The sequence below is a fragment of the Daldinia caldariorum genome (genome assembly GCF_022478825.1).
Source record: "Daldinia caldariorum strain CBS 122874 unplaced genomic scaffold F4812scaffold_26, whole genome shotgun sequence".
NCBI classification, from domain to species: Eukaryota; Fungi; Ascomycota; class Sordariomycetes; order Xylariales; family Hypoxylaceae; genus Daldinia; species Daldinia caldariorum.
Genome location: NW_025953062.1, coordinates 234842 through 247198, shown reverse-complemented (window position 1 = coordinate 247198; position 12357 = coordinate 234842). Strand labels below are relative to the sequence as shown.

Sequence of the window (12357 nt, the reverse complement as noted above, 5' to 3'; positions counted from 1 at the left end):
AAGTTAAGTTATCCTAATGGCGGTGATGGAGATGGTAATGTAAGGTATACTTCTAGCACCAGCACCAGCACCAGCACTAGCACTCTTACACAGACGGGATCACAAAATACATGTACCTACCTCCTAACCTTAGGTTAGGTAGGTACACATAACCTAGGTACTTAGGTACTCAATCGCAACGACGGCTTCAGAAGTGCAGCAGTGCAGTGATCAGAGCTGAGAAAACCGGCACACCATACGTACGTGCGTACTATATATCGACGTGGAATCACACCGCTGTTAAGTACCTAGTATTAGTAGGTAGCTAAATACTCAGTAATCAATTAATTCGTATAATCAATGTTATTTCTATCGTACATTAACTAACTACATTATTTCAACTCACAGTCCCATCATCCTACCAAACGCCCCACGCCGCTCAAGGCAGACGAAGCAGGCTTGTGATGGATGGTTCAAGGCAACGAGGCGACTAACTAACTGTACATATTAGGGAGGTAGTAGGTAAGAGGTGAGAATGGTGGGTATAGGTAACTGGTATCAAGGGGAGTGTAGGTATTTCCGCAGCCGTGTTATTGGGACTAAAAGGGTATTGAAGTTTACCTAAGTCCGTATGCAATGTGTATAAGAAAGAAAGTGTTTGTTTGTTGTGCCCCAGCGCCGCGGGGAAAATACGCGACAGCCAGTTATTAGCAATACGAGATCGGCAGCAGCTGATCAAATAAAGAGATAGATAGATGATGGTCGTCTATTATTAGTCTTCGGGATACACTTCCTTCAGATTACTGATGAAGACGCCCCGCTCGCTATCCCAGCGCTTGAAGAACTTGCCGGCCATGGGCATCAGGTCTTTGATCTCCGGCGGTAGCAGGTCGGGACGTCCGCGTAAATCCAATAGTTCAATATTCTCCTCAGCGATGAGATGCTGGTCGGAACCGTCAGTACCGGACCTAAGAATATGTTAGAATAAATAAACCGGATGGATTATAGTAAAAAAGAATAGTAGACTTACATGCACCTGTAATACGGCTGGTTGTAAGTAGACCACGGCCTCTGCGTCGGGGATAAGGAGTCGTCGGTCCAAGTAGACGAGCCCTCGACGGTCCAGCCCAAAATCAGGCCGTGGTACTCGTAGCGCTTATGCTTAAACACCTGACCGACGTGATACTTAACCTTCATACCCTTGGCCAGATCGCTGCGCCGACGGGCGGGCTGTACCGACGCGTCCGCCCGTCTCATGCGCCTAATCTGATCCATGACGCCTTTCGAAGGAAGCTCCCAGTTGTTTCGGCGGCGCGATGGAGCCGCGAAGGTGTCGTACATGGGACATACGTACTTCTCCACGAGCCACGCATCCTCGGGGAAGTGTTCGTAGAAAGCCGAGAGTAGATCGCGCACGTCTTGCTGCCAGTCCCAGCGTATCTCGTCGCTATCCGGCAACACAGGAACCATCATGATGCTCGCCCATATCATGCTATATAGCGCCGGCTGCAGATTACGAGCCCAGTCGCCGCGGTTGAGTTCGATCATAGGGATAATTTGGGCGAGGGGTCGCTCGTTGGTTCGGAAGCTAGTGAACGATGCGCGTATGTTTTGCGCGGTGCGCATGACGATAAGATCCGTGGATGTGGGGTCTAGCAAGTTACCGTGGCCCGTGTGAATACCGAGCCTAGATAGAAATTCAATTATCCGGTCCAGAGGAACTTCATCTTCCAGCGTATAAGGATCTAGGAACATGTGCTCTTGACGTTGAGAGGGTTCGTCCAAGGGTCGATCATCTAGTGTCATGCCTGGCCGGGACAAAACTGTAGCATGGACGTGGCTAGGTAAAGCACAGGGATACGCCTCCAAGCCGAGTCGCGATGCTACGGCTGAGTAAATCGCGGCGGAGATAATTGGCAGTGATGGATGGCGCTCATCTCGCAGAGCCCTGCCGATCAGACAATTACGGAGATAACGATAAGTTTGCTCCGTAGGATCGTTTAAGCCGGTCATATTGTTCAAGCGCAACCATCTAGACAGGGCGATGGCCTTTTGACGCGTAGTCATCTCGTCAAAATACGGATGAGCACTTTGGAATCGATACGCGATATCATCCAGCAGTTCGGTAATCTTACAAGTGTATGCAGAGTCAGCCACATAATTATTACCTGGGTATATATGATAGCATGATTAAACCTACCTCATCCAAATCACCCTCATTATCGTGTAGCATAAACATATCAAAGGCGCCGAGGGCACGCTCAAGGCGCATGCCGCAATTTAATCTTTCGCTATTTGGAGTGTCCTCATCAATGCGACGCGCCGCGAATTTTTGATACTTGGCCCATTCGTCTATAGCAAGGCTTCGGTGTATGCTGTCAAGAACAGCGCATGAGTAGTATCTATAATTTGCGTCGAGCACGACGACTCCTATTAGGCCTAACAATTCCAACACATGTGATATAAATTCAATTGAGCTTACCTTCGCGCCAAAACGTCTTTAGCAGATTCGGGAGCCTGGCACTGGCTTAAAAGATAATCTTTCGCGTCGTAACCGTAAAGACAGATCTGTTCCATCTTCTGCAACCGAGAGACGCGAGAAGCGATTATGCCATCGAGTAGACGCGCAATGTAGGCATTGCGTCCGAGCCGCAGCAAGAATAATCGCCTCCAGTCGGTACCGCGCAAGTAGCCGTTCAACCTCTCTTTGAAGTGATGACTGGCTTCCCAATACTTGAAAGTATGCTTACAGTACCACCTCCATAGCAGTGGTTCATGCGCGACTCTGTTGAAACGCCTTGATAGAAGTGCGACGTTAGATAAAGTCTCTTCCGGAGATACGTAAAGTAGAATATGGTGAACGATTTCGTCCGGTAACGAGTTGATAGACGCCATTTTCTTTCCTGTGCGAAACGCGATCCGCTTATAAGCAGAAACTTTTTTGAAATCTTTGAAGTTGTTTGGGGACGACGGATGCTTAGGTTAAGTTAAATACATAATACGTTAGTACATGTAGTGCGCATATTATCACCGAGGTGGCTGACAAGTTTGCGCCGAGTTGGTACAATTTTTTGTGTACGGTACGGTTTAGAAAAAAGGGAAGTCTTATGCGACTGATCAACTTGTGATGAAAGAAAGGAATAATGCGAATTTCAATGGGTCTGATACGTCAAGAGGCGATGATTCCAGTGGAGACTAGGGCGCTAGTATGTTTAAGGAATCCATGTCTCTCATTCCCCCACCTTCTAGTCACACCAGTCATCAGGGTTCTTTTTAGACTAAGCTACTACTCGATAAGGCTTATCGCGAAAAATAATACATGGGGCTAACGCGGTTACATGCACTAGGTAGGTACCTAGATACCTACCTAAGTTAGGTACGTCCTCGATTTTCCGGATGTACTTCGTACCTAGTACTTTAGATTCTTTAGTTGTTTAAACTTGGAAAGAAGTAAACAACGGCCAACGCGCGTCTATAAGCAAAAACTACCGTGTTGACAGGACCAAAAAAAAAGAATTAGCCTCCATCTTTCTACAATCCAATTCCGTACAATACCAACAATAACAATAACAATTCAACATTCAATCTCACTTCCTCAAAATCCAAAAACACCCACTCCTAAATACCATAACTGCATTAACTATATTTACTGTCTCATGGTTAACCGAATTTTCACGCCGACACATCGCGATATTCAATCCCACTTGTACGGCTCTATTTTCCTCATTCCACCTCTCGCATCGCCGAGATGGATACTCCCCGAACCAACTTAGGTGATGCCACCTACCTAAGTCGGGCACCCGCCGACTTCGATATGACGCAAGAGTCGTCATTTCATTCACCGTCTAAAGACAACAATCTCCTACAACAATTACGAAATGGCCGTGGTGTCAACTTGCGAACACCACGCGGGAATAATCGAGCTCCTTTAGGTGACAAGAGAAACCTACCGGCTGGAATTGGTGGCGCAGAGTTCACACCTATGCTCAAGTCTGCGACCCGGAATAGCGCCCGCCGATTCGGCAAGGAAAATACGAATGGCGTATCCACGCCCACCTTGAGCAAGATTAACGAGGATATAGACATGACCAACATCCCCGTCGAGACTTCCCTATACGGTCCTTCGAGAGGCGAGTCGTACGTCGAATCCACGCCTTTGCCTCAGGTAGAAAATAGCAGCGCAGCATCTACACCATTAGCTGTATTACCGCGGAGAAGTGGTAATAAGGGTCTCTTGCAAGATGGGAACCAGTTGTCGCTTCGGGAGCAAGAGAATGTCATCGATAGGATCGAAAAGGAAAATTTCGGACTGAAGCTGAAGATTCACTTTCTCGAAGAGGCATTGAGGAAAACTGGTCCCGGGTTTAGTGAGGCCGCCTTAAAGGAAAATACAGAACTCAAGGTCGACAAAGTCACGATGCAAAGGGATCTTCACAAGTACAAGAAACACCTGGCCGCCGCAGAGAAGGACCTTGAAGCCTACCAGCAGCAAATAGAGGAAATCCAAGAAAAGGCCAAGAAGAAGTACGCGGATCAAAGCCAGAGGGCTGAGATCGAGGTATTACGACGAAGTTTAGAAGACAAGGATGCCGAGATCGAGGATCTGAAACGACAATTGCAAAGAGGAAGTCAAGATCAGGAAACAATTGATCAATTGCATGACGAGATTGGCGACCTTGAGGCGGACATACGCCAAAAAGACCGCCAAATCAGCGAGCGTGAAGAGGAAGTAGACCGACTAAACGAGCGGCTGGAAGAGGCAGAAAAGGATCTCCTGCAGCTTCGCCAGGACGCTCCAGGGGACGAATTAGCCTCTTTACAACGAGATATGACGCGGTTCCAAAAGCAAATTAAGGAGCTTGAATTTAGTTTGGATCAAGAGAAGACACACTCGTCGCAAGCTGAACACGACTTAAACCGCAAGCAAGAAGAAATTGATCGGTTAAACGATGATATCGCGGATCTTCAAGACGAGATTAATCGGGTTCGTGAAGAAGCATCCGGTGGGCAAACAGCTTCGGCTTCTTTAGAGCGGGAGGTCTCGCGTTTGCAAAAACGCGTAATCGAATTGGAGACAAGCCTTGGCCAAGAGAAATCCCGCGCCTTGCAGAATCTATACGGAGCCAACGCAAAACACAAGGAAGAGGTCGATCGGCTCAACGAGAATATCTCTCAACTCCATACTACCATTCGCGAAAAGGATAGTCTTTATAAGAGCGACAGCGAAAAATGGAACACCGAAAGGCGTGACTTGGAGGCGCAAAGAGATTCTTTCGAGGAAGACTTGGAGGCACAAAGAGATTATTTCGAGGAACGGATTACCGAACTTGAGCGGACAATCGTTCAGTTACGCGATACTGAAGGTACTCTCTCAAGCAAAGAGATGAAGTTGCAAAACACCTTGAACAGCGAGGTTCAGCGCTACAAATCCGAAATCAACCGTCTCAACGAGGATATTTCTCAACTCCATGCTACTATTCGTGAAAAGGATAATCTCTACAGAAGCGATAACGAAAAATGGAACATTGAGAAGCGTGACCTGGAGGCGCAAAGAGATCGTCTCGAGGAACGGACTACCGGACTTCAAAAAATAATCGATCGATTACGCAACGCCGAAGGTACTCTCTCAAACAAAGAAATAAAGTTGCAAGATGCCTTAAACAGCGAGGCTCAACGCTACAAATCCGAAATCGACCGTCTTAACGAGGACATTTCTCAGTTCCATACTATTATTCGCGAAAAAGATAGTCTTTACAGAAGTGATAGCGAAAAATGGAATGTTGAGAGACGTGACTTGGAGGCGCAAAGGGATCGTCTCGAAGAACGGGCTAATGGATTTGAAAGAATAATTAATCGGTTACGCGACGCCGAAAGTACCTGGAACACCGAGAGGCTTGACTTGGAGGCGCAAAAAGATCGTCTCGAGGAACGGGCTACCGGGCTTGAAAGGACGATAGAGCGGTTACGCGACGCCGAAGGTAGATGGGACACCGAGAAGCGTGACTTGGAGGCACAAAGAGCCCGTCTCGAGGAACGGGCTGCCGGCCTTGAAAGGACGATCAATCAGTTACGCGACACGGAAGGTACTTTGTCTAGCAAAGAGATGAAGCTGCAAGACGCCTTGAACAGCGAGGCTCAGCGCCACAAGGATGAGGAGGCCGCGCTCAGCCGTCAGATAGACAATTTACGACAAGACTTAGAAACACGACAATCCTCGCTGACAGCACTACGAAACGAGGTTGCGACCGTCCGCGAAGACCTTCGGAAGAGTCAGCTGGAGTACCAAGCTCAGTCTGAGAAGATAGAAGCCTTAGAAGACGAGGTCGAAGTACTCCAAGCCACTCTAGACGAGGAATCGGAAGACGCTGCTCAAAAGCTAGATGAGGCTGATCGAGTGTGCCAAGACCTTAGACGGCAGCTTGAACTAGCAAGACGCAACCAGTCAGAAACGGCCGTTGGTCTAGGGGAGCAGTTAGAAGAAGCCAATCGAGTTTCCGAAGACCTTAGAAAGCAGCTCCAAGATACAAGCCGAAAGCTGCTTGATGTCGAGCGCCAATGCGAACGTCTAAAGCAACAAGCGGAGCATGCAGCCCAGCTCGAGTCTCAACAGTCGGACCAAAAGGTAGAGCAGGCCAATCGTGTCGCTGAAGGGCTCAGACGAGACCTGAGACGAGCGACTAGGGAGTCGGAGAAGGCGAATCGCTTATGTGAAGAACTACGGGACCAACTTGAACTAGCGAAGCAAGATCTAGACTACGCTGCCCCGCTATGCAAAGAACTCCGTCAAAAACTTGACCGAGCACGGAGCGAACGTGCCGCGTACAAGGCATCAGCTGAAAAGCTCCAAGCTGACTGTGAGCGGTTACAAGAGGGCGCCAAGGAAGCACTGGCATGGATCGAGTCGAAGAACTCGGAACCTAATAACTCTGCTATATCCTATACACCTCATATAGCCAAGAGAGGCACGAGGGCTAGCTTCCGGTATGGCGATATCGTCATGGATGTAGTCGACCAACGGGACCACGAGGCCGTCATCCGCGCGGCGGACGCGGCGGAGAAGAGACATATCAAGGAAATCCGCGGCCTGGCTCTACAAATACAGTGGATGCAAGCGAGATGGGAGCGGGAAGCCAAATTACGAAACGACGCCGCGTTCGCCAAGAAGTACCTGGCGCTACAACTGGAGATTGCAGAGGCTTGGTAAGTTCACATATACATAAACCCCCTTATCCCTACCTTAGGTAGATATCTCGGAATGAACTCAACGGCTAACTTTTTTTTTTCTTTTTTCGCAGCAACAAAGCGGACCTGCGCATCTTAAGGGATATCCACAAACAGCTAGGCATCAAGTCTCCAGATGCTTTGCTCTCTTCCCGAAAGCGCGAGCACGCGTCTAAGAAAAAGGCACCGAGCAAATTAAAGGTATTCGCCAGCGTGCTGCGGGCCGTGGCGCGGATGCGCATCGGCGCCAAGCAGTGGGGCCAGCACGAGCAGACGCGAAAGAAGCTCGTGAACGCGTGGGAAGAGGGTAAAAGGAGAGAAGAGGAGGTTGAACTGGTCTGATTTGGTCCGAGTTCGGCTCAACGGAACAAATGTTTATTTATACCCCATTGTCACCGCCCGTCACCGTCCTCGTCGTCTTCAGACTTTTTGCATACCTAACCTTAGGTACTTATGCATATATTCATTCCTCTTTTCTCACTCTCGCGGGACTCTGGACACATTAGGGACTTTTTTCGCTAGCATAGCCCGTGACCATGTTGCGCACGGGTAGGGGCGTTTACGCGGTTTGATACCTAGGCAGCATCTAAATTTTCTATGGCGTTTGTTTTTTTTACACGTCTTTGTTTGGGATAAGGGCTAAGGGGGTAAGGGGGTAGGGGGTAAAGGAGAGGAAAGGGAGGAAAGGCGATACGACATAAAGAGAGAGAGGAGGTCCTTGAATAGGGAATAGGAGACACCTCAAACAAGGATACGATACCGTGCGGCTGGTTTGTCTGGCTGTTTGGGCGGAGTTTTTTATTTATTTTTTTAGGTACCGAAGTAAGCGCAGGAGGAGAGAGACAGAGAGAGGGGGGGAGGCAGGAGAGTGGAATAAAATGGAAAATGGAAATGGAGACGGAATTCACATTCCTGGCGCCCTGACGTTTTGGTTGCGTTCCTATCGATCCCCCTATGATTCTTGATGGAAACGATGCGTACGCCGGAGAAGTTACCTTACCAAGCTGTCGACAAATGGCAAAACTAAGCGGGTGCTTTTCTATCGCCTTGGGTACCTTAGATAGGTACCTTTTAGGTCTAATCAGCGATCATGTTTTATGCCTTACCTACATACATACCTTGTCTTACCTTGCCTACCTCCTAAGGTACTTTTCTGAAATTGGAGGAAGCGTTGCCCTCAGGGGTAGGATAATCAAAAGGACACCTTAGGTTAGGTTAGGTGCCTTCTATATACCATGTTCTCAGTCTACCTAAGATACAGCGCAATGAGAGAATATAATACAAACATAGGTACTTCCCTACCAGTTCGTTCTGATTCTAACGTGGGCGGAAAAAATCGTATAAGCGTGAAATTTAATTTTTTTTTTGAATTTTTTTTCCCTACATGTTTGCTTGCTTACCTTCACCGTAACAGCTTGACAACAAGTGAGAGCAGCTACCAGTTCCAAGGTAGCCACTACAACAGGCTTACGACGGCGTTATAGTTAGGTACCATTAACAACATCATACGTTAGTAGGTAGGTATTTCACCGCACCCTCATCACGAAACCTACCTACCTACCTACCTAGGTAATAAAATAAACAGCGTACAACCGCAGATATCAATGCAGATAAGTAAGCGATAGAACATATTTGGGGATGGGGCACAATTTCATTAGGAAGAAGAGAGAAGAGAGAGAAAAAAAAATAGGCAACCAAGAACACCCCCGCGTAAACCCAACTTAAGTTCTCTCCTTCCTTTTTTTATTTTGTAGAGCCTCATGATATGAAGAAGAGCGAGTAAGAAGAAAGCCCCCTTTCCCCTCCCGAGAAGCCCAGAATGCTATACCAGAACCATTAAACACGGTAACGACGTAGTAGTAGTTGATATAGTAATAACGCTACGCTACGCAATCGTAAACGCAATCGTAGTTACACGTCAAACCAAACCCCCCCCCCACCCCCCCCAAATGCATAACTTCATTGCGACATCCGCCCAGGAGACGCCCGTCAACGTCCCGTTCCGCTTTGTTACATCACAAATAGCAGGTTAGTATCTAGATAAAAGTTTAGTATGTTAGCAACACGGCGGTGGTCATCGCCCGGGAAAGGAGGAGACCAAAAATCCAGACGTACTCAGAGGGTGGCTGCAGGAGAGCTGAGGCTTTTGGGTGTACCGTGTGGATAACTCGTCCCGGATGCTGTTGAGTAGTTGTACATAACTTTGCTGAGGGTTCTTCTTCAAGGCGGTTATAAAGGCCCACGACATGGCACCGGTAGCCTGGGAAGCGATTGTTGCATCGGCCCTACAAATTCAGTTAGCAAATTGTGTGCAACCCCAATGTCGTGGAGCGGTAGTAGTGAAAAAAGAAAAGGGGGAAGGGGGGGTTTCTATCTTCAGCCCTTAACCCGATCGAACGTAACCCGCCGCCCTAGATGCAAAGCCACAGCACTAGTAGCTGTACTTTGATCTAGAGCGTTCAAAAAAATAAAATATTATACATATATACTTTTTTTCTTTTTTCTCCCCCCTCTCCGTCCTCCCTCTGGTCTGTATTCAGACACCCGAATGTACCCGTCTCATATATAACCCACCGATAACCAAGCCCGCCATGTTTTTAATACAAAAAAAAATACATTAAAGTATACATATCCTATGCCACTTGGCCAACTTATGATATTCGTTCATCAAACAAGAAACCAATAGAGAAAGAGGCAATTTAAAAGAAATGGTAGACGAACGAGGTTTGATCATCTTTGCTTCCAGAAAGCATGATAACGTCTGCTGCCGAAGTCTTGGTCGCCATGGCTCTGTGGTGCGCATCCTCTCCGCTGGTGGCCTTCTTGAAAAAGCCCATGATGTTATTCGCAACGCCGCCAAGATCTCCTTGGCTGTAGGAAGAAATAACACCGAGAAGGCCCTGTCCCGCTTCCTTGGCCAGGTTCGGTTCCTTGAGTATTCCTTGGGTGGAGTAGATATACGGAAGGTCGAGCGCGGTACCGGAATGGCACGAGTCAAAAATGGCCGTTAACCGTACTCCGGATTGCAGTGGTCTAACCATGATACGATGCATCTCATCGTCGGTAATGTGTCCAGTATGTCGGAAATCGACAGGATATATAACTTCATCATAACCATCGGGTTCGTCACCATCCAGATCCTTGGTTTGACCGCCGTGCCCTGCGACATTATTAGCTATCATTACGCAACCAACCCAGCGTTATCATACCCGAATAGTGGAAGAACAGCGAGTCGTTGGGCCTTGCATCCTTCACAAGCCAATGCATAGCCCGTAGAATATTCTGCTTTGTCGGTTGGCTCATGGGGTTTTGTTGGTCGTCGGTAAGAATAACCATATCTTCTCGTTTGTAGCCGAAGTGTTCGACGAGGTATGCCGACATATTTCTCACATCATTGATACATCCCCGAAGTTGGCCGCGCTGACCGAAGTAGTTTATGCCGACAAGTAAAGCTTTCCGTCGACCGGTGCAGTTACTATACTGAAACGCGTAGTTTTGAGGAGCGCCGCTGCCGAAATGTTGAGGTCCAGAAGGCGGTGGAGGAGGTGCGTTGTAATTGCCATGGTTATAGGAATTCGAGTTCGCCGTCGGTAGTCCTATACTTCTCTGTTAAACCCACACCTCAGAAGGGCGAGCCCTAATGTCGGTCTTACCAGGTCTACCATATTGACTTAGAGGTTGGCCGTAGCCGCCGTGCTGTGGTGGTGGGCCCTTGAGGATAGCATGTTAGCACCTAGCTCTTTGGACATGAGCCGATAGCTCATATAAATTGTCAATTCACCTGGTTATATCCGTAAGGTTGAGGAGGGTTTTGTTGCTGGGGATATCCGTAAGGAGCGGGAGGTGCTCCTTGGGCAGGAGGGTATCCGTTGTATGGCTGGGGTGGGCTAGGGCGATGTCAGCAGCCGTCGCGATGCTCGTAACCGTAGGGGTATGGGAAATTGGTGGGTGACCATACGGTTGATAATAATTGCCGTGATACTGTTGCTGCGGCGGACCATATCCTCCTGGGTAACCGTAACCCGACATGTCAAGAATCTAAGCTGCGTATATGTATATATATATTGTACTATTCGTATTATACTATTCGCGATGTTGGTTGGTGTGGTTGTTAGTGGGACGAGTGAATACCGGTTAGGTAAGGTTTGGTGGTAACAGAGACTCGTGATATATAAATCGGTGATGGTGATACCTATGAACTCGTGGGGGGTATTATAGGCGAGTGTAGGCGGGGGAGGGATTTTGCCGACGGAGGGGGGTGGGCAAGGTAGTAGGTTCTTATAGGCAAGTCTTAAAGCTTTTGTGACGAAGGGGAGGTGTTCACGATGTTTTTGTATATCGGTTCGCGTGTGGATTAATGGGTATGATGTATGTATTGATCGGAGCTGGTTAGTGTGTAGGTATAAGTAAAAAAAAAAGTACCTTAGGTACCTAGGTAGATATGTATCTATTGTAGATGTGGATATGGATGTAAGCGCAGCCCCATGTAACTACTACATGAGAAGACCTTTTTTTGTTCCCTTTTTTTTTCTTTTTTTTTTCCTGAGAGAGAGAGAAATAATTATAGATGCCAAGACCTTCCAATCTGGGTTATAAATGTGTACATGAATATATATATCTGATGAGACTGATGAGATAAGTGTAAGGTAAAACGTAGGTACACCAGCAAGGGAAAACAGAAAAGAAAAGAAAAAAACAATACCAGTACAGCGGTCAAGCGTTGCGGCGCAGGGGACTTTGACAACTTGCGCGCATCACACACAGACACAGTCACCTGTTGACAGGGATTTGGACTGGTATTCTCCAAAATATACCAATTATATCAATTATACCAAATAATCGGAGATGTCGCAAAACAGTAAGGTATTCCAAGCAACGTTCCGAGTAGCCGTGTAAGGGAGACAGGGGGTAAAAGATAGATAAGCGTGGAAGAATAAAAAAAAAATTGGGTCGTAGGTTGTAACAAGGAAAGACAAGACGGATGAAAGCGACCCTAAAGATGTGAGGAGTTAGCTCGGTTCCGTAGTACTTCATAAATTAGTAAGGATATGAGCCATTAGGATATAGGATAATGATAGTATGGTACTTATCTCATAGTGCGTAATTCTATGATAGCGTTAGGTACACAAACTACGTGCAGGAAAGTGCGGTCATAGT

General features: G+C 47.5%; 2 protein-coding genes across 2 annotated transcripts; both read right to left on the bottom strand.

The window, feature by feature from the left end:
- Positions 1 to 290: 290 nt before the first annotated feature.
- F4812DRAFT_243776 (uncharacterized protein) lies at positions 291 to 3095 on the bottom strand. The gene is made up of 4 exons (XM_047930656.1): positions 2462 to 3095; positions 2180 to 2381; positions 1010 to 2109; positions 291 to 947 (listed from the first exon to the last, which is right to left on the bottom strand). The coding sequence occupies exons 1-4, from the start codon at positions 2872 to 2874 to the stop codon at positions 752 to 754; spliced, it is 1911 nt and encodes a 636-aa protein (XP_047785871.1). The 5' UTR covers positions 2875 to 3095; the 3' UTR covers positions 291 to 751.
- Positions 3096 to 9123: 6028 nt separating this feature from the next.
- F4812DRAFT_446531 (caspase domain-containing protein) lies at positions 9124 to 11647 on the bottom strand. Its single transcript, XM_047935651.1, has 7 exons — positions 11159 to 11647; positions 10982 to 11087; positions 10854 to 10911; positions 10410 to 10796; positions 9922 to 10360; positions 9316 to 9485; positions 9124 to 9236 (listed from the first exon to the last, which is right to left on the bottom strand). The coding sequence occupies exons 1-7, from the start codon at positions 11227 to 11229 to the stop codon at positions 9211 to 9213; spliced, it is 1257 nt and encodes a 418-aa protein (XP_047785870.1). The 5' UTR covers positions 11230 to 11647; the 3' UTR covers positions 9124 to 9210.
- Between the last annotated feature and the right edge of the window lie 710 nt (positions 11648 to 12357).